This window comes from Camelus ferus, chromosome 29 (assembly GCF_009834535.1).
Source record: "Camelus ferus isolate YT-003-E chromosome 29, BCGSAC_Cfer_1.0, whole genome shotgun sequence".
NCBI lineage: Eukaryota > Metazoa > Chordata > Mammalia > Artiodactyla > Camelidae > Camelus > Camelus ferus.
The window spans coordinates 23,813,165-23,838,130 of record NC_045724.1 but is presented as its reverse complement, the minus strand read 5'-3'; the positions used below and the strand labels follow the sequence as shown (position 1 = coordinate 23,838,130).

At 42.4% G+C, this 24,966-nt stretch overlaps 1 protein-coding gene across 2 annotated transcripts; it reads left to right on the top strand.

Moving 5' to 3' along the window:
- Window positions 1–1,871: 1,871 nt before the first annotated feature.
- Window positions 1,872–23,459, top strand: UBXN2B (UBX domain protein 2B). 2 transcript variants are annotated; one of them, XM_032469891.1, is made up of 8 exons: window positions 1,872–2,012; window positions 6,107–6,210; window positions 9,514–9,664; window positions 12,358–12,441; window positions 13,241–13,350; window positions 15,929–16,066; window positions 18,221–18,382; window positions 19,441–23,459. In XM_032469891.1, the coding sequence occupies exons 1-8, from the start codon at window positions 1,899–1,901 to the stop codon at window positions 19,514–19,516; spliced, it is 939 nt and encodes a 312-aa protein (XP_032325782.1). In that variant the 5' UTR covers window positions 1,872–1,898; the 3' UTR covers window positions 19,517–23,459. The 2 variants fall into 2 exon arrangements, with proteins under 2 accessions (XP_032325782.1, XP_032325781.1); XM_032469890.1 differs by having other exon boundaries at window positions 19,354–23,459.
- Window positions 23,460–24,966: the final 1,507 nt, after the last annotated feature.

Sequence of the window (24,966 nt, the reverse complement as noted above, 5' to 3'; positions counted from 1 at the left end):
AACTCCCCAAAGAGATGACCCCAACCAACCACTGTCAGTAGCTTTCTGCCAGTAAAGGTAAGTTTTGCCTGTTCTAGAATTTTGTATAAATTGAATGTTTACTCTTCTGCAGCTGGCTTCTTTCACTCAAGAGAATGTCTCTGAGATTCATCCATGGTGTAAGAATCAGCAGTTTCTTCCTTTTTTACTGTTGAGTAGTGCCCTACTGCATAAATTTCTCAAAACGTTGTCCAATCATTTGTTGATGGACATGGGGATTGATTCTAGTTTGGGACTATATTATGAATCAAGCTCCTATGAACACTTGGGTATAAATATTTTTGTAAACATACGTTTCCATTCCTCTTGGGCCAATACTTAGGAGTGGAAATGCTGGGTCTTATTATAACTGAATATTTAACTTTAGAAGAAACTGTCTATTTTCCAAAGTAGCTGCACCCTTCTACATTCCCACCAGCACTGCGGGCGAGTTCCAGGCAGAAAGCCAGGGCAAACAGCTCATCTTGCTTGCTTCCCTTCTCTGGCATAGCTCACATCTGTACAGCCTGTAATTCAATAATCGTCTGAAGATAATCATTTCATATATTTTGTCTAGTTTTTTCATTGTTGGGAGTGGAAGGGCAAGGTACACTGTCATGGCCGGAGCAAAATCCACTTGGGGAGTATCTTTAAAACACCTGATGCTTGGGTCCCAGCCCATTCTAATTAAATCTGAATTCCTGCTGGGAGGGTGGGGCGGCTCTAATGTGCACCCTCCTTGAGAATCACTGGCCCAGCGTGTAATACTCAAGACATTTCAGCATCTGTCCTAAGCCTCATCTCCAGTCTAGACCTGCACCCAGACTCCCCAACCATCTTTTGTCATTTCTCCTAAGATTCAACCATGGAGGATTTTATCAACATGAACATGGTATTTCAAACCTATGCCTTCCCCCTTTTGGTCCAAAATCTACTAGAAGTACATACCCTTCAAGATTCAGCCAAAATGCCACTGCCTCTACGGGATATAAAGAGCCAGTGATTTCTAGGGCAGAATGTTGTAATAAAAAGAGTATTGGGACAACCAACAAATGCACGGTTTAGTTTCTGGCACCGTCATTTACACACGGTGAGTTGAGTCGTTATTTGTCGTCTGGTTTCCCCAGGTATGACACGGAAATAATACTTCCTTGGCAGAGGGATAGAGTTACGGTTAGACTACACATAGGATGTACCTAGCCTGGTGCACACAGGTGGCGCCAATAGAATACTCCCCTTCACACCCCATGTTCCACTCATAACATTCCCTGCAAAGCTCTACTGCAAGTGGCATTTTATTATCTGTTTATATCTCTCTTTTCCCCACTGGATTGTGAGTTTTTTAATGACCGGGACTACTTCTTTTTACCTTTGCATCCGGGGGCATAAAAGTGCCCGGGATAAAGCAGGAGTCTGAACAAATTTCAGACGAACGAAGGAGCCTCTAGCTCTGATTGCAAAGAGCGTTTACGGTGTTCTTCATCCTCAACGCCAACTCAGGCTTTGGGGGCGACGTACCACTCAGTCCTCGGGAGGGAAATGAGAGAAACTGACCGACACTGGAAAAGTAAGGTGGCAACTTTCACCAGATGAAATACCCAGAGGACGTTTTCACTGTTGGGTTACGAGACCCCGCAAGTCCGTGCTGCCCTCCCGGGCGGCCCCAGCACCCTCGGGTGTCGGGCACAGGGAAACTCTCCTCGGACCCGACTTCCTGGAAGGAAAGCGCGGGACCAGGCAGGTGGGCGGGCGCCGGAAGGAGGGCGCGGGCTGCGGGGGAGGCGGGACGCGCAGGGACCGCCCCGCCCCGCGGTTGCCAGGCAACCGGCCCCGGAAGTCGCGGGAGGCGCGTCGGCAGTGGCGCCGGGAGCCGGTGAAAGATGGCGGAGGGCGGCGGCGGCGGCGGCGGCGGCGGCGGCGGCGGCGGCGGCGAGGCGGGCGACCCGGAGCCGAGGGCTGCGGGGCCGCGGCCCCCGAGCGCGCGGGACCTGCAGGTGCGGCGAGCGGCCGGGACGGGGGCGCGGCGGCGGGGGCGGCGCGGCCGGGGGCGTGTCGGGGCCGCCCGAGGGCTCAGCTGAGCCTTCCTCGGACCCCGCCTGGGGACCGAGCTGGGACTCCGGCGCCGCGGGTCTCCCCGGGCGGCGCGCCCGACGGCGGCGTCGGTGGACACAGGTGTCCGAGCCCGGCTCTCCCGGGAGCCCGCGCCTCGTTCTCCCTCCTCTCCATTTGCAGTTTAAGCCGCAGCTGGATTTAGAGTGGCATTTGGTGGGGTCGGTGGAGGGTTGATGCTTCGGTCAGGAGACTCACCTGCTGTGGTCGTGGGGAAGTCAGCGGTCGCTGAGAAAGTAACAACGTGTGCTGCTCTGAGCTTTCTTGTCTTGGATGCTGTTTCTGGCTTGATTACTTAGGTATAAAAGGGCTTCCTTTTTATCAGATAGCTTTTCCCTTTTAAAGGGGTGAACTAAGAAGTATTTCGTCTACGGCTGCACAGCCTAGTTACCAGGTACTGTCTAAACTACTGCCTATAAGAAACCGGGAAATAAAACTTTATAGGACATTGACGTTAGGTAAATAGGAGCGCACCAAATCTTGCTGTCAGATGCTTAACATTACTCGTTTTAGGTTTTGTTTTGTTTTTTTTCACTGTCTCTTTATAAGGTCTTTGATAAAATTCAACAACTAAACATCTTTAAAGAGGTATGACTAAAAACAAATGAGACTGAATCCACAAGCCTTGGTAGGAAAATTCTATTACTTTATCGTCATACCTTCATTCTACCTCTTTCAACAAACATATTGACCACCTGCCACATAACATACTGCTAAGCTCTGAGAATGCAGAAATAAATAGGACATGAGGTCCCCAGTTGGTGCTGGGACACTATTGAAGGGTATAGAAGTGTAAAGGCATTTCTGTGTATTATTTGCAGAAATAAGATATGAATGTATTTAGCATAATATTTGAAGATGGAATATGATTGAAATGCCAAGATAAGCAGTGCATAAAATGATGGATTTGGAGGATGGAGTGGTTAGTGTCGGGTTAGTAGATGAACTCAGTGTAGAAGAGTTCCAGTGTTCAGAAGTCAGTTCAGTAGTATAAACAGAATTAAGGAACAGGAAGATCTCGTCTACCTCATCTTTTCTATTGAAGACCACTGTCACTAAGAGGCAGCACGGGCTGTTGGGGAAAAAAATGAATTTCCGGTCAGAACAACTTCGGTTTGCATCTTGGCCCTGCTACATAGTAGTTGTGTGACTATAGGGGAAATGTCTTAACCTCTCTGATCCTCAGTGTCTTTATGTGTAAACTCAGGGTGATGGTGGTGGTGTCAAGGTTGAAATAAATGTCTGTAAAGTCCCTGTTCAGTCCCAGATTATCCCGGCTCAGTACTGCTTAGTAAATACTTGGTTCTTTTTCCCTTAAAAGAGTAGAATACAATAACTTTCACTGGGTAGTCCATTCTAATGCCTTTAGGGTTAAAACTATGTAACTTAATATCCTTTCTCTAATTTAAATCTATTTCTTCTTTTTATGTGAAAACGGAAAACATCTTGGTTAATGATCACCTGATACCTGACAAATTTAGACTTAATCCAGTGGAGTAAGATATGATTGATAGCTGGAGATGTGACAGATGTTGCTAATTGTCAGAATGCCTTCCTTTCAACCATCAATTAGAAAACAAGGGTGTCTTTTATCCCCTGTCTACTTTCTATTAGGTGGGTTTAGGTAGATAATTGTTTTTTTAATGACTGCGATTTGGTATATCAAATACACTAAGTATTGATAATGTTTTCTTTAGAATTTAATAAGAATATGAAGAAGTTGCATAGAAACCTGAAAATAACCAAAGAGATGACGTCTGAAGAAATAGTATATGATCAAAGGTTTAAAAGAATTGGATAATGTTCTTCTCCCCAGCTGGTTTCTTGAATATTGATTATTTGGGGATTATCTTGTTTGATCTAGCCATGCCTCTTTTAAGAGTTACCCTGTTAGTTGGTTTCAGTAGGTACTTTTTACTTTCCTGACATCTTGCTCTAAGAGTCTTTTGCAGTATGGAGGAGAAGGGTGATGTATTACTAACTGGGACAAGCAAACACCCCCACCCCCACCCCCACCGACGGCCTTAGTTGCCATGCCAACTACGGCTTGTTGGCATCTAAACCAGGAGAGATTTCCTCATTCTCCACTAGAGGAAAAGATGGGTAGTCATCTCCCAGGAAGTCTCCCAGCACAGTGAGCCTCTGACTCACAAACCATAGAAATTTCCCCTGGGTCTCAAACCAGGAATAGATCTTAGCTCTCTTCCTCCAAAATTGGGGATGTTCAGTGGAAAGTTTGGGACAGGACTGACAGTATGAACCCTAAAACCCCTGATGTTCATTAGTATTTCTGAACATTTTCAGAGCCCTTTGTCTCTCCTGGTGCCCCCGAGGCCGTCCACACACATCGAGTTAATGGTTAAGGTATTTAATCGTATACTTATGTATACGAATTTTCCTCCAGAATAATATCAAAAGAAAAAGGTCTGTTTTCAGTTCTTTATTTCCATGTAGGATGGAGTTGGGGAGAATTAGGGCCAACTTCAGTACTTATTAGGGTTAGGGGGCAAAAAAGGGAGTTCTAGGAGAGAGGAAAGAGTGTCTGATGCTGTTAAACTTGCCACCAGTGCCTTAATCCTGTTGGAGAGCAAGGTTCTGTATCATTGATTCTCAGTTTTAAAGTGCATGAAAATCATGTGGAAGGCTCATTTAAGCACAGGTTGCCGGGCCCCAGCCCAGGGTTCTAACTCATTTGTTGTTGTTTTCTACTGGTTTAGACTAATACATCAGTTTATTTTGATAAGTTTAAATGATCATTTCCTCTTCTGATGTGGTGTCATCTGCTATGTCAAATAATAGAAATGAACTTTCTTTAATATATTTACTTACCAACTTATGTCATATGATGGATCCTGGCGTTAGTTCCTCAAAGTACCATTCATCTTCCCCTTTCAGCTAAGTGGAATCCCTGCTCTAGTCATGTGATTTTCTCCATATTCCTGTTTTGTTAATATATATTCCATATTCTATGGAGTCAAAAGACATTGTTTGAGTTACTCTATTTTTTACAGAAGAAAATTATTATTTGATTGACAGAGTTTATTCAGATCTGTTGACTAATAGAGTCTTCAGAGAATTAACTTTGCCCCAACTCCCTGTTTTTCTTTTCCTAGTGAGGAAAGAATCCCTTAGAGGTATTTTCGTATTTCTCATGTTTCTAGAAGGAGCACTTTATCTGGGTTTTTAGGGAGTTTTTTTGACTTTTTTTTTTTTAAGATTTTTCCAAAGATTATGGTCATGCCAGTTCTAATTGAATAGCCACAAGGGGCATTAAGGAAAGTTTTTGACTTCTTGTCCAAGTCTGTCAAAAGTGGAAACAAAATAACTTACACAGTAGTGAAACATTTGGATAACTTTTTAAAATTCCATTTTCAAAAACTATGTTTATTTCATTTTGAGGCTATCCTGCCATATATCTATAAAGCATAATTTGGCAGTTTTGCTTTCTAAAAGTTATATAAAATGTATGTATATAATTCATTGTCTTTTATTTTTTAGAAGCTCATTTTCCTAAACTTGATGAAATTTATATGTCTGGTAAACCTTTAATTAGAATAATTTTGGAATTTCTTTATGTGCTCAGATTTTGAAAACTAGAACAGCTAAATGAAGTGTTTTAAGGTATCTGATGAGAGCAACCTGACACTAGTGTGAAACAGTTTCAAGAATTGTAGGCCCAACTTTGAAAATGATTTGTTACCAAATACAGTTTTTGAAACTTGACTAGTTCATTAAAAATAATTAAACAATTATTGTAACTTTAATTCATCCTACTGTATTTGGCATTTTGGTTAGTTTTATAAAATGAGAGATGCAGTGGTTTTGTTCTGGAACGGAGTCATCTGTAACGACAGCCTTTACTTCTCATTAGAAATCTGCTGCTCAAATACAAGCTGATTTTCTACTCGTAACTTTGCATTGAGGGGAAGGGTTTGTTTCTAGTGTCTTTATACTGTATGACAAATCTGTTATTTCATAGTTGGCCTTGGCAGAATTATATGAAGATGAAGTGAAATGCAAGGCTTCCAAAGCTGATAGACCTAAAGCTACAGTCTTTAAAAGCCCACGAACACCACCTCAAAGGTAAGTTTTGTTTTGTTTTTTTTAAATTGTATCTCTTTTTAGTGCACTAATCCCAAATTATTTTAAATGGCCTTGGGAATTTTTTTAAACCACAATTCCTTAAAATAAATATTTTAGGTGTACTATTTCTAAAACTGTAATAGTCAGAAAGCTAGAAGAAACATGGGAAAATTGTTATCTTAAATCCCTAATATTTTGGTAGACTAGGGTTATATACTGAGTAGTATTTTTCTTGGGCACAGTGGTTCTTTTTTAAGTCACAGAACTCACTGAGGATCTGACAAAAGCTACAGTCCGTCTCCCACAAAACAACAGATATGCACAATTTTGTCAGTCATTTTTAAGGGTTTGTGTGTTTCTTAAAGCCCACCCATGAGCCCCTGTGTCTTTTGTCCTCCATTTAAGAATCTGTAATTTCAGAAATCTGTCCTCCCATTGGGTGGTGACCCATCAAGTAAGTGATTTTCTAGATAGTATTTGTGTTTGTTAAAATTCCTGGATTATAAAAAGAACCAGCCTTGAAGATTTAATAGGTAAGAACCAGGTGTATTTTCTTATCATGAGTTTTCTGGTTTCCAGGAATATTTTAATTAATGTTTTTTTAGTACTGCAAATCTCATTAGTGAGGAGAAACTTGAATTTTCCCAATATATATCATTCTCAGAAAGTCTATTATTTTACCAAAAATTGAAAAATTCACTGGAAATTCTTTCTTTCATGTTTGTCACTACTCCACATTCTTTCTTTCTTTGGGACAGATAAAAATGACATTTTTCTGGACCTGAATAGAAAGAAAGGATTTTATAATTTTTACTCCAAGTTTTTAATTTTACAAATTTCTCAAATCTATAGATAACCAAAAGATTGTGACAGTGAGTATATGCTGTATCTGCTGCACCGACACTCCCCAGTGCTTAACGTGTTACAGCAGCCCGTTCATGCACACACTCTCTTTTACTCAACTATTTGAAAGTAAATTGCAGTATGTATGTTCATGTCTGACTGAAGCTTTATGCTGTGCACCGGAAATTGACACAACATTGTAAACTGACTATACTTCAATAAATACGTATTTATATATTTATACAAAAAATAGAGAAAGAAAGTAAATTGCAGTCATCATAGCACTCCATCCCCAGATACGCTAGCCTGCACCATCCCCTAAGAAGGACACTCTCCTTTATAACAAATAACATCTCACACCTTAGAAAATGAGCACTAATAGCATAAAGTCATTTAATACATAGTCCACAGTCAGATATGTCTTAGAGCCCAACCAAGGGCCATACATTCCACTGATGAGGCCTGTCTTGACTCCAAATCCAGAGAATTCTTCCCACTTCTTTGTTGTCTGCTCTTAGCTCATCTTTATAGTCTAAAATTTATTACATTGACTTTGAAGAGCCTAGGCCAGACGTCTTGTAAAATGTCCCACATTCAGGGTCATTCTTTTCTCATGATTAGATTCTTGTAAACATATTTGTCAAGAGTACTAGTAAGTGATATTGTCTGCTATTAATTGTATCACATCAGGAGCCATATAATTTCAGGTTGCCCCACTATTGGTGATATGTTCACTTGGTTAAGGTGCTGACCACCACATCACTCCACTGTAAGGTACAGTTGTCCTCTATAATCTGCAGGTTGGTATCATGGCACTATTTGAATATCCTATCCTTTTATTTAATTCTTACTTGATATATACGTGTGTGTGTATCTGTACATACATACGTACGAATATGTAATACACATATTGGTGGGGAAGGGTATAGCTCAGTGGTAGAGTGCATGAGGTCCTGGGTTCAGTCCCCAGCACCTCCATCAAAATAATAAAACTCCAGAAGAAAATAGAGTGTCTTCATGACCTTAAGGTAGACAAAGATTGCTTACATAGGTTATAAAAATCATTGACCATAAACAAGGTAGTAAATCTTTTCTATGTCAAATTTTCTGTGAGGTCTTTCTCAGCAAGACCGAGAACAAGGAGCCGTGTAGTTGTCCCCTTTGCTGGATGAAGAACAAGAGACAGGAGGGAAGGGGTTGCAACAGGAGCAGCTGCAGCAGGAAGCTTACCCTTCCCTCCCCTCCCCCTTCCCCTCCTTGCCCCTCTCCCCTGCCTCCCTCCCCTTTCCCTTCCTTCCTCAGTGCTGCCATTGAAGGCATCTGTTTCAAGCTCCCTCTAACACGGAGCCTCCTCTGAAAAGCAACTGTGGCCGTGTTGGCCTTGCTGTGCTGCACTGGGCCCCCTGAGTATCAGCTGGGCGGGAAGGTTTCCTTGGCTCCTGCCCTGGTAACCTCGGTGTCCTTCCCCAGGGCCCCGCCCCCCGCAGTTGTGAGCTGGCCTTGGTTGGGGGTTCTGCCATGTCCCTTGTTCTCTACCACGGGATCTTTCTTCCACTACAGTGAGTGGAGGGCTAGGCTGCCCTTCCCTTTCCTGTTGGGTTTTGCATGTACTGATTTGGGGAAAGTCCTGAAGGTGACTTCTGCCCCTGGCTAGTCTCTAGGGCTGATAGGATTCTCCCCGTTGGTCTTGTTGTGTGAGTCATTTCAGTGCAGATGTGGAACTGGGTTGGAGGGTATAGGTAGTTAGGCATATGAGCTTCAACTGTCATCTTATTCTGGAAGTCTCCATGTTGACGTGTCATTGGTTATGTTTTCTGATATCCTTGATTGGAAAAAAGTCTTGAAAGATACAATGAGGTCCTAATTTTATGTAAAGGGAATTTTTATGTTCCCTGGGACCTTTATGAAATAGGAAAAAGAGTAGAAATCATTCACTACATAGTTAATACAATAAAAAAAAAAACTGTGGTTTAAATTATTTACCTTTAACACGGGGGGTTAATTTTCCGATCCAAAAATCTCTGAAGTGTGAAGTAGCCCCGTGGTCTAATTTAGATGCTTGCACTATCGAAATCTTGCAGTCTCTTCCCTAACCAGGTCCTCCTGAGTGTGGGTTCCGCGGGGGAAGAGACTTAGCCTCTGGGCCTCAGCAGGGTGGTCCCCACCGCGAGCTGTAAGGATACTTGTGAGAAGCAGTCACGGGTGAGGGAGGGAGAAACAGGCTCGTTCTCACAAGAGAGGCTGCACCAGCTGCCAGCAGACGTCGTGAAAACACATTTATGAACTATTTGCTACTGAATTCCTTAATCCTGTTTTTAAAATTAGATATTTCCAGAGAGGTCATAGAAATGGCTCTTTTTAAATTAAAAAAAAAATCTTTTCCTAAGACTCGGTAGTTTTTTGCTTTAAAGTAGTTTATGTTTGTATTCTGTTTTTATTCATGAACTGTACTGTTTAAAGGTTCTGTTCAGGTGAACATGAATACAGTGGATTACACATAGTCCGACCTTCAACTGGGAAAATTGTGAATGAACTTTTCAAAGAGGCAAGGGAACATGGGGCCGTCCCTCTGAACGAAGCCACGAGGGCTTCAGGTGATGACAAATCTAAGGTAAGTGCTGAATTTCAAAACTCGAGCATGCTGTTTATATGTTTGATCTCCTATTGATTTTTATATCATTTGCAAACGTTGTTTTTCTAACTTTATATTTTTGATTCAAATATTTGCTTTATTTTTATAAGCCTATAGATTTTGTATTAAAGGTTGAAAGTTGAAGCAGTTTCTTACATTTCTATAAAACTTCTCTGATTACCATTTTATTTTGAAATAACTATAGATTCACAGAAATTTGCAAAAAGCATACAGAGAGACCTTGTTCACCCTTTACGCAGTTTCCCCCAGTGTTATAGTTCAGTGGCAAAACCAGGAGATTTATGCTGGTACAGGGCGTGTATGTAGTTCTGGGTCACTTTATCACGTGTGTAGATTTGTGTAGTTACCAGCTCAGTGTACATGCTGTTTCACCATCACAGAGGTCTCCCTCTTGGGGTACCCCTTCGTAGTCCCACCCACCGCCCTCTCCCCCACCATCTCTGACCTCTGGCCCCCACTATTCTGTTCTTCATCCCTGTCACTTTGTGATACTGAGATGGTTACACAAATGGAATTACGCAGTATGTGACCTTTTGGAAGTAGCTTCTGTTCATCCTTGCTAACGCCCTCGAGATCCTGAAAGTCACTGAGTGTCTCAATAGATCGTTCTTTTTCACTCCTGAGTAACACTCCTGGTGTGGATGTACCACAATTTGTTAACTATTGGCTTGTTGAGGGACATTTTAAGTGTTTCCCGTTTGGGGCTATTGGAAATAGAGCTGCTGTGAGCAATTGTGCTTTTGTACATATACCAGTTTTTATTACTCTGAGATGAATGCCCAGGACTTGCCGTTGCTGGGTCGTATGGCATGTATATGTTTAGTTTTTCAAGAAAATGCTAAGCTGTGTTTCACCGTGTATGAGAGCAGTTTCTCCACATCCTTGCTGGCGTTGGTAATGTCACTGTTTTTAATTTTATCTGTCCTGATGGGTGTGTAGTGCTAACTCACTGTGGTTTTGATTTGCATTTCCTTAATGGCTAATCAGGTCAATTTTCATTTTCCTAATGGCTAGTCATATTGAATGTCTTTCCATGTGCTTATTTGCCGTGATCTTTATTTTCCTCTTCAGACTTTCGCCCATTTTCAAATTGGATTGTTTGTTTCATTACTGTTGACTTTTGAGAGTTCTGTGCTTGTTTTAATAGGTATGAGTCCTCTGTCAGATGCATGGTTTCAAATGTTTCCTCCCAGACTGTAGCTTGTCTTTTCATCCTCTTTCCGGGGCTTGTCAGTTTATCCTTTTTTTTTTTTCTTTTATGGGTTATTATGCTTTTGGTGTCTCATCTGAGAACTGTTCATCTAACTGTAGGCCCCGAAGATTTTCTTCCATGTTATCTAGAAGATTTTATAGTGTTACATTTTACATTTAAACTTATGATTCATTTTGAGTTAATTTTCCATAAAGTTTACATCGAGGCTCATTATTCTCCTTTTGGATGTCCAGTTGCTCCACCATTGTATGTTGAAAAAGCTCTCTTCTCTTTTGAACTGTTTTTGTGTCGCCTTAAATTTCTATAAAACTTTTATAGAGCTTTTATAACCATATCCACTGACATAGTACTGGTACAGTGAAGAAGACTTCAAGTGTCCTTTTGTGTATAATTACATATTCTTACAATTATTGTTTCCCGACCTGAGTTCCCTCATCACAGTCACGTGGGGAGGTTTTCTAAACTGCCACCTGGCCTCAGGCGTCGTGGTAGGTATTCAGTAGGTCTCCAGGGTGCCTAGGAAGCCTGTCTGGTAATTGTGACGGATCTCCACTGCTGAGGACCAATTTTTAAAATAAAACATAAATTTTAGTTTTCATTTTGTTTGAAAGTTTCTTTCAGTGAAGTCTAAGGTAATTTTGGTTCTTGTAAGTTCTCTGATTCTGTGAGAAAAATGTGGAATTGATATAATTCAGTCTATAGAAAGGAGAGCAATATGATGATTAAAATCTCGTTAATGGTATGAACGGTGATTAAAAGGAATGGCATTTTTACCCCATAAGCTGTCTTACCTGAAAAAATGAAGAGCTTGTGATCGGTGTAACAGAAGTACAGCCTGGTTGATTTATTACAGTAATCAGAGCAACTTATTTATTTATTTATTCATTTTTTTAATGGAGGTGCTGGGGACTGAACCTAGGACCTTGTGCATGCTAAGCACGCGCTCTCCCACTGAGCTGTAACCCACCCCAAGCTTATACAACCGTGTGTGTAGCACTTTCCTTCAGGGTACTTTATACTCGCTTGAAAAATCCTTCCTTTCTCTATGAAACTTTTATTTGCTTTGTGAAATATGATTCAAGAATTACAATTTTTATTATAAGATTTGTCAAAATCTTAGTGGTGTTTTTCTAAAGTCTGTTTCTACTTGAAAATAGTATTTCAGTGTATAAATGTATTTCTTACTTTAAGATTGGCCTAAGTTATTTCAGCTTCTGAGTCATTAATGTTTTGGTGGGAAGAAACATAATTTCTTACTAGAGTACAATTCTCTGTAACATAAGACCTTTATTTTAATATAAAAATGTCCTGGAAAGTATAAACCAGTTTGGCTAATTACAGCTGATCTCATTTTAAAATATAGGTATAGCACACATTATCGTAACATTTTGCTTAATAAGCCTTAGTGAGTTTTTAGCTCATTTGCTGTGTATTTTAGTCTTTTACAGGTGGAGGCTACAGATTGGGTAACTCCTTTTGTAACCGGTCTGAATACATCTATGGAGAAAATCAGTTGCAAGATGTAGGTACAGTAATGAAAATGGAAAGTTGTAGGGTTTTGCCTCTAGTTACTACTGTGTTTTATAAAATTTAAAATTGAGAATATAAATAGAATCTCCTTTTGTTCTGTTATTTTTCAAAGCATGAGTTAGGGGCTGGTATCTAAGCATCAGGCTCAGATTTTGTGTTTTGCATCGCGGTTGTGCCTTGCACTTAGAGATGCACAACTGTTGGTTCAAAGAACATAAGACTCATTGTCAAACGAGCCTACGTGTGTGTTATAATAATTATTACAAATGGCATACTGTCACGGTACAGAATTAGCTGAGTTATAAAGATAGAAACGCCTAAAGTCATTCTTTGTTTCTGCCTTTTGAAATAATGGGGTCGTCATTTCATTTTAAACATGTATAGTTTAGCCTTGAGGGCCCCTGGAGATCCTGTCCTGCCCCGCTGCCGTGAGTGTTTGAGCTCTGCAGCTGAGAGGAACCTGGGCATGGGTGACAGGGAAGGCGGGTGTGCAGTGGCAGCTGGGTGCTCGTGTGACTGTTTTTCTCAGTGAACCGGAAGTAATTGTACTTCAAGGCCAGGGTCCTGCAGTGGGACCTTTGCTGTTTCAGCCATCGTCAGTTTGTTAAGCTAAATACAGAGCTGCTAAGTAGACACACGTAGTTTCACTTATGTCTTTATTTTAGCTGCGTAAGGAAAACTACCAGGTAACTCCATATTTTAAATAAAGTAAATTGTAAATATCATGTTTGAAAATTGAAATTGTTTAACGCAGACGGGTGCTTATGTTTCTCTTCTTCCTGTCTGGAAAGGTTCAGGTTTTGCTTAAGCTGTGGAGCAATGGTTTCAGTTTAGACGACGGAGAATTGAGACCTTACAGTGACCCAACAAATGCTCAGTTTCTGGAGTCTGTTAAGAGAGGGTAAGGTGTATTATTTGTATTCTGTTTGTTGCTGAGGGCGAGACTTTTTTTAAAAACAAACAGACCGCCATTCAGTAGTATTCCGTGGGTTTTTAATTGGTTACTGGAATATGTTATGTAAGTGGTTGCTGGGGGAAGGGTGTTTTTACGTGTATAAAGGGTATTTTACATGTATATGTATTTATACGTATGAAAGTATATATGTGTATATTTTTATGTATATAAATCCTTTATGTATCTGTAAGTCACTGGTTCTTAACGTGGTGCGGGAGGAGCAGTAGACATTGGTCCCTTTTAAAATCTGGTGAAGCTGTGGTCTCAATCCTGAGAATAAGCACCGTGATGTAGCAAGTAAGTGAGCTGATCAGCAGGAAGCTGCCCGTCCGCTAAGCCACTGCCCTGCTTACCGCTGGACAGGGTAACTCTCATTGCACGTGGGCCTCAAATTCAGCCACTTACATTAGAAATAAAGTGGCATTACTGCTGGCAGAAGATTTCAGAATGTTAGTTTGAGGTTATAATTTGTGAAAGTAAACCAGACTGAACAGTGCTCTGACCCATCTAAAGACCATTGTAATTCACCAGCCCTTTTGTAAAGGACGAAGAATCAAATGATTTTGCTGTGTTTTTATAAAAACTTTACTGCCTTCTGCTTTCACTAGCTGCCAGTGTGATCACCCCTTAGTAGAAATACAAGTGAAGACACTGGGTTGGTGAGAACTGAGAGGCTCACACAGCAGTGAAGGAACTGGAGCAGGAGGTATACTCCATCCAGGAGCTGAAGGCGGGGCTTTTCCAAGTGATGAAGTCTGTCCAGGGAGAGGGGCTGAAGTGGAGTGGAGCTGAAACTCATCGGAGTTGAGGGAGTCAAGGAACTGTAAAGGAAAGGCATTTTAGAACACTAACTAGCATGGATTTTGAGTTTGAATTTTACAAGGATAATGTCAGAAAACCAAAGAAAGGCAAGAAATGTAAGCAGATGCGGAAGTCATGACGACAGGTGGGAGGGTGTCCTGGGAGGCAGTGGTGGTGATAAGTACAAGGATCAATACAAGGATGTGGACTTGGGAGCCTGCAGGGTCACTGGGAGAGCCGGGGGCCAGGGTAGGGGGAGAGTCCATCTGCCAGGAGAAGGTCAGTGTTACTGTTGAAATTGATGCCTACTTCAAGGTGGTAGAAGAAAAAAACATATTGGTGGCGAATGTGCTATAATACAGATCAAAACTAATTTGCTACTAAATGAAAATATTTGACAAGCTTTGTAAGCTAATGTTCAAACATGGTATGCTAAAGGAGTTTTTTTTAACTTTTATTTATCAAAGTATAGGTTTTTTTTTTTTTCTAATGGATGTACTGGGGATTGAACCCAGGACCTTGTGCATGTTAAGCATACACTCTACCACTGAGCTATTACCCACCCCAAAAGAACTTTTTTATTTGAGCTATACCACACCCTCAACTACAAATTATCATCGAGAACAGTTTTAGTAAAGACTCCTTGAAAAAAATGATTGATGTCACACAGTGGTTGTCAGCTGTATAATCATTGTCCCCTGGTTACAAGAAACATTTTGTAACACAGTCTTCACTATCCTCAAAGAAGAATTTATAGATAATATAATCTGTCTATGCATATTATTTCCAAAAAATTCATACAAAATTTATTTTAAATATGATGAAATAAAAGGAAGATAATTTACCACAAAATTACACATATTTCAATTTGTAAATGCCCAGGTATGACCACGCCAGATGACGTAATGAAGCAGTCGGATAGTTCACACCAAGTGCAGTCCAGCACTTCTCATGTTGATGTGACAAACACACAAACAGAATAATGAGGTGTGGGCAGTTGGCAGCTTAATTACTGTAAGTGGCATTGCAGTCCAGGACTTGGTAAAGTTCCAAACAAAACAAAGTGCAGTCTTCCTTCAGTTTATGGCAGATGAGTTCCTGAAAATTTCAAAGCATATCAATACAATATTAAAAGAATAAATAACAACATTTGCTTATGTGTAAGACAGAGCCTAAGCCTTAAGTTTCAGCCTCAGATGTTATAAACAGCGTGGTCTTCCGTGGGAACCTCTGGCAGGGCCCTCAGTGGTTCCCTGGAAGTTGAGCCAGGTTTTCCTCGTGCAGGGTGGTCCCCCTGGCTTGAGCATCTCCCACCCTGGTGCAGACTGCGAAGGAGGGCAACACTCACAAATCACACGACAGTCAAATTCCCAACTTCCAGCAGGAATTTAGGAGTCAGTTTGTGCATTAATTGCTCTGCTCGCATAGGAATTTCCTAGTGCTGACTTCGGGCTGAGCTGCCGTCTTGCGGTTCGTCTTCCTAAACGTCAGAAGGGCTCCAGGTTCGCCGGGACGCTGGCAGCCCCTCGTGGAGAATCACTGCGGATAGTGTGATGTGGCTCTAAGGGAGAAATACCTGCAGGGGCTACTCAGGTGTCACAGAAATTTTTAAATTATAAATTAAGCAAAAATTGCTGTTTTCAGTCTCACAGCTTAGCCACCCAGCAGTCTCAACAGTGTGGGCTCATTCTTCAAAACAATAAAACCTCCTTCCGTTTTTAAGAGAGATTCCCGTGGAGCTTCAGCGCCTGGTTCACGGAGGCCACGTGAATTTGGACATGGAGGACCACCAGGACCAAGAGTACATCAGACCTCGACTGAGGTTCAAGGCTTTCAGTGGAGAGGGGCAAAAACTTGGGAGGTAAAATCCTAAAATGAGGAAAATACTTGTCGTTGTTCAACGTGAATTTTCTTTGAAAATAAGAAAAGCAAAGTAGCCTAGAAAGTAAGAACTAAAGAATGGGCTGTGAAGACCTTGCTGCTGGAATTGGACGTGCGGGTCTGGGGGTAGTATTAGTAGCTGGCGCTGAGGTGGCACTTTCACACGCTCTAACTCGTTCGGTCTTCACAGCAGCTGCCTGCACAGTTGCTGTCAGTGCTCCGCTTGCAGCTGCAGTGACGAGCCAGGGCGGCTGAGCCGGGAGGTGGGCGGGTGTGCGAGTCAGCCAGGCCCCCTGGCCCCGGCGTCTGTGCTCTCCAGTGCTGTGCCGTCCTGCCCTCTCTGATGGCGACTGCTGGGTTCAGAGGGGGAAGCTGTAGAGGGTTGTTGATTAGGTGCAGCAGTAGGTTTCTTAGCTCACAGCTGTAAGCATGCCTGTCTGCCGTGAGTAATTATTAAGCTTCCTGCAGCAAAAGCAATATGCTGAAGTTGGTTGTTTTCAATATATTTTAAGCAGGCAAACTCTTCAAGTTATGGTAACACATAGAGAGCCTGAGCTCCTTCATTTGTAGGAAGAGAGGATCGTCTCAGACATTTCCAAAGAACCCTAGGACTCGGCCAAGCACATTTAGAAGCCAGTCTGCTTGGTATAACATACAAAGGGGCTTCTTTGTAGTAGCCATGGCTGACTCTTCATAAACCTTGTGAAGTAGGCTGGTGCACGTGGCCCTCTGCTTGTCCACACGTCACTGCAGGTGGCGTGTTGAATGGTGGCACTGGCTGTGTTTCCCAAGGTACCTACCTTCTGTGCCTCCTTTGTTCCTTTTCATGTGATTCCTTCCATTCCGAGCTCCTTTCTGTTGGCTTGTGCACTCTGTTCCCTCTTGCCTTCTTGTTTCTCAACGTGGGAAAGAATTCCGTGTTATCAGTTCTTTACGCTTGTCTTTGATGTCTCAGGTCTCCCTTTCTGTATCATTTTCTGCAGCTAGAGACTGATTTCTGAGACGTGGAGAATACAGAACATGTGTTGACCTGGCTTTTTTTTAGGACCCAGATCCTCTAGTGCCCAAGCCCAGGGCTGCTTGGAAACTTTCTCCTTTGTCTCTACTACCAACACAGCCAGGCTTCTCCTGGGTTCTGTTTTTTCCCTCCTTTTGATTTTAGTATGACCCCTGGATTTTTTTTTCAATATTTGCTAGCACTTCTTATTTTTACTTAATATTTATTCAGATTATGATTTTTAGTTAAAACACAGATAAAATGCCCAGTCATCTCTTTGCTTTATACATATTCTTTCTCTATTATTTAAGTTTGTGACCAAGCATTAATGTTAGAATGCACGTCTTTGTTAGTAGAAGGACAGTTGACCCTTGAACAACATAGGGGCTGGGGAACTGACCCTCCAAGCAGTTGGAACTCCTCTTTGTAGCTTATAATTGGCTCTCTGTACCCACGATTCCCCATCTCGGAGTCAACCAGCCGCAGATCGTGTAGTGCTCTGGTCATTTGCTATGGAAGAAAATCCGCGTGTACGTGGAGCTGCCCAGTTCAAACTCATGATGTTCAAGGGTCAACTGTATAGTAAACCTACAATTGAAATTGAAGAAGGTTGCCTAAAGGGAAGATCGCCAAGAAGACCCAGTGATTATAATCGGCAATTTGAACTCATGAAAATAAGGATTTATTATCTGATCATAGTATCTTACAACGGCCAGCCTTTTTCTTTGTCAGGCAGATAGCTAGAGAAAATGACCGCAAAAAGAGAGAGAGAGAAAGCAATGGGGGAGAATGACCGATAAGAGGCAGTGGTGCTGTGATGATCATTAGCCGCTTTGGTCAAGGTGTTTGATTGTAGAAAACAGGGATAAAGGAGGGAGGAATACAGAGTACAGATCTCTTTAAAAGAGATCGTGTAAGCTAAATCAGAATCGTAGGATCCAGTATTTTCACATAATGAAAGAGGTTGGGAGAGGTAGAGGAAACTCCAGGGAAGCCCTGTTCTCACTGGTCAGAAGCCGGAGGCACGGGCACTCGAGAGCCAGCTGCACGGGCCAGTGGTGGGTCTGCCGCCTTCAGTTCATCATGCGTCTTATGTCTTCAGATTTATGTTCTGATTCTTTAACTCTTCCTTCTTAGCCTTACGCCCGAAATAGTCAGTACGCCTTCCTCCCCAGAAGAGGAGGAGAAGCCACTATTGAACGCAGTTGTCCTCATCGATGATTCAGTGCCAACGACGAAAATTCAGGTCAGGCTAGCAGATGGGAGCCGTCTGATACAAAGATTCAATAGCACACACAGGTACGCTTGTGGTTACTTGTCTGTGTGAAACCGTGTGCGGCTGGAGTCATGAAGAATATGAAATTCTTTAGATTTACTTTTGAAGGTAGTTCTTGACAGAAGGCAAAAACTTTAAAAGGATGACAGCTGTGTGTAAGAAGTGAAACACTTAGTGTTTAAACATCCTCTTTAAACGGTCCAAATCCTAATGCAGACCAGACACCACTCAGAAGTAGAGCTGTTAGAAGCTGCAGCTCCGCACTGTTGTGCTAACGCCACGGGAAGCTGAAGCAGACTAGGTTTACTCTAGTAAAGCCTTATTTGCACTTGACTCGTTTAAAAACTAATGGTAACCCTGATTGGGATTAACTTCCTACATGGCAGACTCTTTATAATATAAATTTATAGTGTAAAGTTTATTGTGTTCTTGCCAAGTACTTCAAATAAATGATTTTAAACATAATTTTAACGTTTGTACATTTGTTGTGCTTGTAAGATATTATTTGTTCATTGTATCCCTCTAAGAGGTAATGTTTATGATCTTAGCTGAGTTTCTATGTATGTGCGAAAGTAATTTTTTTAAATTATTCTTATAACTTACACTTTTCATAGTTATAGACTCATGTTGACACAGACCAATCCAACGTACCTTTTTCTGGGTCATGTGCTGCTAAGATATTTCATACTCTGAAAAAAAACAGGACCTGCACCTTCACGGTAGTAACATTGTTGACATTAATTTTTTATGCATAACTTACCTTAAAGATTGTATCTGTTTACAGTGAAAGGAACCGTTAGGGACGCTCCAAAATTAATCCTCATGTATTATCTGCAAGTCAAGATAAATCCATCCATTAAAGAAAGTTACAACACATTTAAATAAGGATTAGTTAGAATTGTGCGATTTTATTATTATTATCTAGTTTTAGCTAAAAGCTTCCAAGACAGTTAACACTCCCGTATCACACATTATTTTTATCTTACTTCTTCAGGATCCTGGATGTCCGGGACTTTATTGTACAGTCCCGTCCTGAATTTGCAACCCTTGACTTTACTCTCGTGACTTCGTTTCCAAACAGAGAGCTAGCAGATGAAAACCTGACACTACAAGAAGCAGACATTCTCAACACTGTGGTCCTCCAGCAACTGAAGTAGCGCTGCTCCCATCCCCGCGGTGGCGCGTCGGTCGGATGGCGTGCCGTGTCAGTGAGGAAGACACTCAAAGCAAAAAAAATTATTTTTATTATTTATACAGATAAATTTGGGGTTTATTCTTACCCTTTCTTCCAGCTTTGGTATTGACGAATTTGGGCTCAGAATAGATCTCAAAGATAAAAATGTTTGAGGTTTTCATTACAAGGGCTGGCTTCTGGTGATAGCTTTTAAATATTCAGGCAAATCAGTTTGTTCCGTGCTCAGAATTAATGTCACAGCGTTTGTTTGCAGAGAAAATGAACAAAACCCCATTCTGATAAATGCAGTTGATAAAATTTGCACTAAAGTTTCTTAATGCTGCCTTGATTAACAGCCATTCAGAAATCTTCTGACAAAATAATTTGAAAATTTTTCTGTAATGTATACTGAAAAATATCCAAAATCGGATTTTGAAATACTTTGATCATACAATAATTACTTCTCCTATGAAGATTTTACACATCCTTTTTACTTGCTGATTTAGCTGCATTCCTCATGTCAGAAAATACAGTTTAGCCTGGTATTTTGCAGAACTATGACCATCATAAACTTGAAACAAAGACACAGGGTCAGCAGTTCTTGAGAAGATGTGGTAAAAGCACTGCAGAGTGGAGTGGTTACAGTCCCTCTCAGCCTGCCTTGATCACCTTCGTTTATTCATTCAACACATGGGACCCACTAGGGGACCCACTGAATACTAAGCACTGTTCTAAGTGTTCAACCCAGAATATACTCTACGCCAGGACAAAACGAGTTCAGAAACAGAGATGTAAATTCTGTCAGCGGGACTGGACCTGAAGGGTCCCCAGTGTGAACGTGCACTTCTGCTGAAGCCGGGGGCCTCCGCAGTGCGGGGCTCCAGACGGACTGAGAGAAGCCCGTCTTTCTTCCCGGCCACCTTGCGTCTTTGGGCACTGCTCCTGGTCAGTCTTCTCTTACTGCGGTAACAAATTACTACAAATTTAGTGGCTTAAAATAGTGCAGGTTTCTTACTTCTGTAGGCTACACGTCCCACGTGGGCCTTGCGTCAGTGTCGGCAGGGCTGCATCCCTTTCGGGAGGCTCCGGGGCAGAAGCATTGCCTTGCCTTCCAGCTCCTAGAGGCCCCCTGCGTCCCTTGGCCTGTGGGCCCCTCTTCCATCCTCAAAGCTGGCAGCATTGGGTCTCTGACTCTTCGCCATCATCGCCTCCCTCTGACAACAGCCAGGGAAGATTCTCTGCTTTTAAGGACTCATGTGATTAGATTAGATCTGCCAGATAATGTAGGATTATCTCCTCATCTTAAGGTCTGTAGTAACCTTAACCAATCCCGTAAAGCCCCTTTTGCTGTGTAAGTTGATGTGTCACAGGCTCCTTCTGGGGGCCCTGGGGGTGAACCTGTTCTTTGCCTCTTCCAGCCTGTCGAGGCTGCTGGCATCCTGTCACCGCGGCCGTGTCCCTCCAACCTCTGCTTGTCCTGAAGTCTTTTACACCAGCTGTGATTCATCTGCTATCTTCTTAGAAGGACCCTAGTGATTACATTTGGTTTACCTAGATAATCTGGGTTAATCTCATCTCAAAATGCTGAACGTAATCACACCTGCTAAATCTCTTTTACCATGTAAGATAACAAGTTGATTGGTTTGAGGATTAGAACGTGAACATCTGGGGGGCCATTCTGTCTACCACAGTCCACTCCTGTCCCGGAGATTCACATTCCAAGTAAAAGTCACCCCATCCAGGGGTGCTCGAAAGTCTCAGCCCATCAGAGCGTCAACTTGAGGTGCAAAATCCTACCTGAATCTCACCAGCGCAGAAGTCCCAAATCTCATTTAAATCGTCTGAATCAAGTAAGAGGGGTATCTGGGTATGATCCCTGGGACACAGTTTCTCTCATCTGTGCACCTGGGAACCTAGAAAACCGCGCATCTGCTCCCACATACAATGGTAGGAAAGGCATAGAATAGCAGTTACAGTCTTGCTTAAGAAAAAAAAAAAAAGAGCCACCAGTGCTGAGCAATTTAGAAGTCCAGCGAGGGACCTGCTGTCAGATTCCAAAGCCCGGGAGTGAAGGGTCCTCTGTGGCTCCCAGCAGCAGCCTCTCGGCTCGTGGCTTTCTCTCAGAGTTCTCTTCTTTCTCACGAAAGATAGCACGTGTTTGCAGCTGCAGAGTTTCATCAGCGTATGTCTTGCCTGTGGAATTGTGGGAGGCCCAGCCATCTACTTTCACTTCTCACCATCTCTCCCTTTTGGTTTTAAACGACAGTGGCTGCTGCTGTCAACGCCCTCGAGAAACTTGTGGATCTGCTGTGTGTGTTACAGAGATTCTCCCCTTTGTTAGACCAGAGGCTCCTCCGCAGAGCTTTCCTAGATCATCCGGCTCTATTTTTGGCTTTTTCTGAGATGACTGAGGGGATCTGTGAGCCACACCCTTAATCTCTCCAAAAAGCCTTCTATGGGACTGAATTCTCAGACCTTTTGTTTCTCGGGTGTTGGCAGCGGTTGGAGGGCCGCACTCTGTTTCCCTGGAGCAGGCCCTCCTGATAGTGAATCTCTTCATTTTAACGTCTTTTGCCATTTAGGTAAGCTAAGAATTTCCAAGTCATCAGATCCTGTTTTTTGTTTTTTAAACAGTCCTTCAATTTGCCTGTAACCAGGAAGAAGTCAGCAGGCTGCACCTTCCACACCTTGCTTGGAAATCTCTTCAGTTACGTATCTTAAGTGTCTCGCTCCGCCATTTGCTTTCCACACGGCCGCAGACACAGCTCAGCTAAGCTTTCTGCCACTGTTCTCACTGGACTCTTCCTCCAGATTCCGACACCGTGTTGCTCAGCTCCTGCTGAGCCCTCGTGGGGGCACCTTTAGCGTCCTCACGTCCACCAACCGTGTCTGCCCAGCAGCTGAGCTCTTCCCTCCCGTGCCCCGCCCCTCGGAGCCCGCGCCCGCATTAACGCCCGGACATTACTACTAACAGTATTCGAGGCAATCTTGGCTCTCTCGTCTTGCTCCTGGAAGAGTCTTCCAACCTCTCCCCACTGCCCAGTTCCAGAGCCACTTCTGCATTTTAGGCATTTGTTGCAGCAGCACCCATTTCCAGGCGACTGGAAAAGTCTGCTCACTGCCAGTTGACTTGCAGTGCCAAGGGGAGATGTGGACCTCCCTTCTCTGGGGGCTCTGGTCACTTCAAGGAGCCGGGGGCTTGGGCGGTAGGGGTGCCACCAGAGCTGCCACATGACCGAGGTGCCATCTCACCACCACAGAGAAAACTTTCTCAGTGCCCTAATATAGAGTAAGAAGAATATTCCTGAGTCTTCTCAGAATAGGAAGCCCTGTTTCTTTCCACTGATTGACAACTAGGAGAAGACAGGAGTAACAGTTCAAAAAGTCAGCTTCTGTTCAAAAAGATTTCCAGGGATAAAACTACATTTTCAAGAAGGAAGGTCCTGTTCCTAGGGAAATAATCTGCTGAAACAAATTAACATTTAAAATAAGAGGTCATCGCCCAGTTTTGGATTAACAAAAAGGAGAAGAAAATTAACCAGACCCTGTAAAGTTATGTGAAATTTTATTCTTGTGGTTTTTTTTTTTTTATCAGTTGGATGGACTGCTTATAGACGCACAGAAAAACACTGCCGTTTTTGTATAGAGTAGTCTCCCAAAAAGGACTTCCACCAGGAGGGAGAATGAGACACCCAGAGGGATGGACAGTCCCTTCCTGTGTCCTGCAGAGTGTTTTGCTTCATCTAGAGTTTTCCTGAATTCTTTTTACTGTTGCAGTCACTGTAACTTTTAAAATTTATAATCATCTCAGAAAAGATTGTTACAGTAAGCAGCTAGACCACCATGGTGAGGTCAGTGTCTTGCATGACATGTAATCAAAAAGTTTGTGTCTGCTGACCAATAAAGAATGTTTTCACTGAAACTCACTGAAAGTCGTTTTCAAAATTTCCTTTATTTGCAGTTTTATTTGCGTGGCTTAATGGCATATTTTCAGTGTGAGTAACATTTCCTGTCGTGTATTTTTTTGATGGGCAAAGAAGGAACTGAGTTGTAGCAACGTTACTTCCACTTCCCCTTACTGACTTCGGTTTTTATCCCACCAAAGTGAAGGTGCAGATTTTCCTCAATGGTTTGCCACAGTGGGTCTCTGAAAACCTTATCACAACAGGTGTCAAGGAAGGGTACCGTGTTTTCCCCTTGAGCGTTTTGCCCCTGATCACTGATGCAAACAAATATGTGTCCAACATCACAAAGGCTGAGAAACACTATAATCCACCGTCCAATTTTAAAGTGTCTTTTAACTGCAAGTATTTTGTAGAGGAGCCCCAATGCGTATGTATAACTGTGTGCATGTATGTGTGTGTGTGTGTGTGTGTGTGTGCACGTGCTGCACGTATAAATTGCTCGTGTGACCTAGAAATAACAACTGGCTATAGTCTTAGCTTAATACTTAATACTTCACAGTTTGGGCTTTTTAGAATTTATAGCTATGACCTAGGCCTGAAAACTGGGGGAAACACTTTTTTTAGAAAACTTAAACTCAGTAATTTATTTTCTTTTGCATAAATATTTCTGTATTGTTAAAAACAAGAGTGTAGGCTCAAAATGGAGCCCCTCAGTGCTGAGCCCCACGTCACCAAACCCTGGCTTGACGTGATTGCCACTGGGGGCTCTCCCAGAATTAGAATCCTAAACCAGTCAGTCAGGAATCATCTAGGCAGCACTAATGAGGTCATCTGTCTGATGAACCGCCGCCCACCCTCTAAAGGACAGTGACTTTGCCATAAACAGCCCACTGTTTTTCCAGGTATGACTTCCTTGTTCTCACCCTCCTCTGCCTATAGAAAGTAGTATTTCAGTTTGAACAGGTCCTAGGGGCTCCTTTCTGCTCGCTAGACTGGACTGCTGCTCATTTGTGAATCATTCAATAAAGTCAATCATACCTTTAAAACGTCTTCATTTGAATTTTGATTTTTAGTAATATGAAGCAGAGGCTTTGAGAATCCTCCTAGGAGAGCCGCAGCCTTAACACCTCTTGAGTACTGACCAGTTGATTTCGGATGACTTCTTAAGACGCTGGAAGAAAAGCTACAGGAAAGAATGGGAGTGAGTCAGTGTTGCCAAGTGTAACACACATGTCTTGGGAATAATTGCCAGCTTATTAGTAGTGTTGCAGAAAAATGTGTTACAGCTCAGTTGTGACAGCAACCTGGATCCTGGTAAGAGACCAAGCAACACTCAGAGAATTGGAGAACTCAGGTTTACTATGCCAGCAGGCCCAGAAGGGTTAACACTCCAAGTTCTGGACCCTTTTTGTGGGTTTACACAGGCCTTTATAGGCTGCCAGTTTTACACTTGCAAACCATATGCAAATAAAGTATAACAAGTTGACCAACCAGGAACAAGCTTTGTAGAAATAGGCCAATCAGGAGT

Excerpts from the sequence above, each read along its gene's own strand:
- UBXN2B (XM_032469890.1), top strand. The coding sequence starts at position 1,899 with ATGGCGGAGGGCGGCGGCGGCGGCGGCGGCGGCGGCGGCGGCGGCGGC. Across the intron at positions 12,442-13,240 it reads GAGAAAATCAGTTGCAAGAT|GTTCAGGTTTTGCTTAAGCT; the intron begins GTAGGTACAGTA and ends CTGTCTGGAAAG. Across the intron at positions 16,067-18,220 it reads GAGGGGCAAAAACTTGGGAG|CCTTACGCCCGAAATAGTCA; the intron begins GTAAAATCCTAA and ends CTTCCTTCTTAG.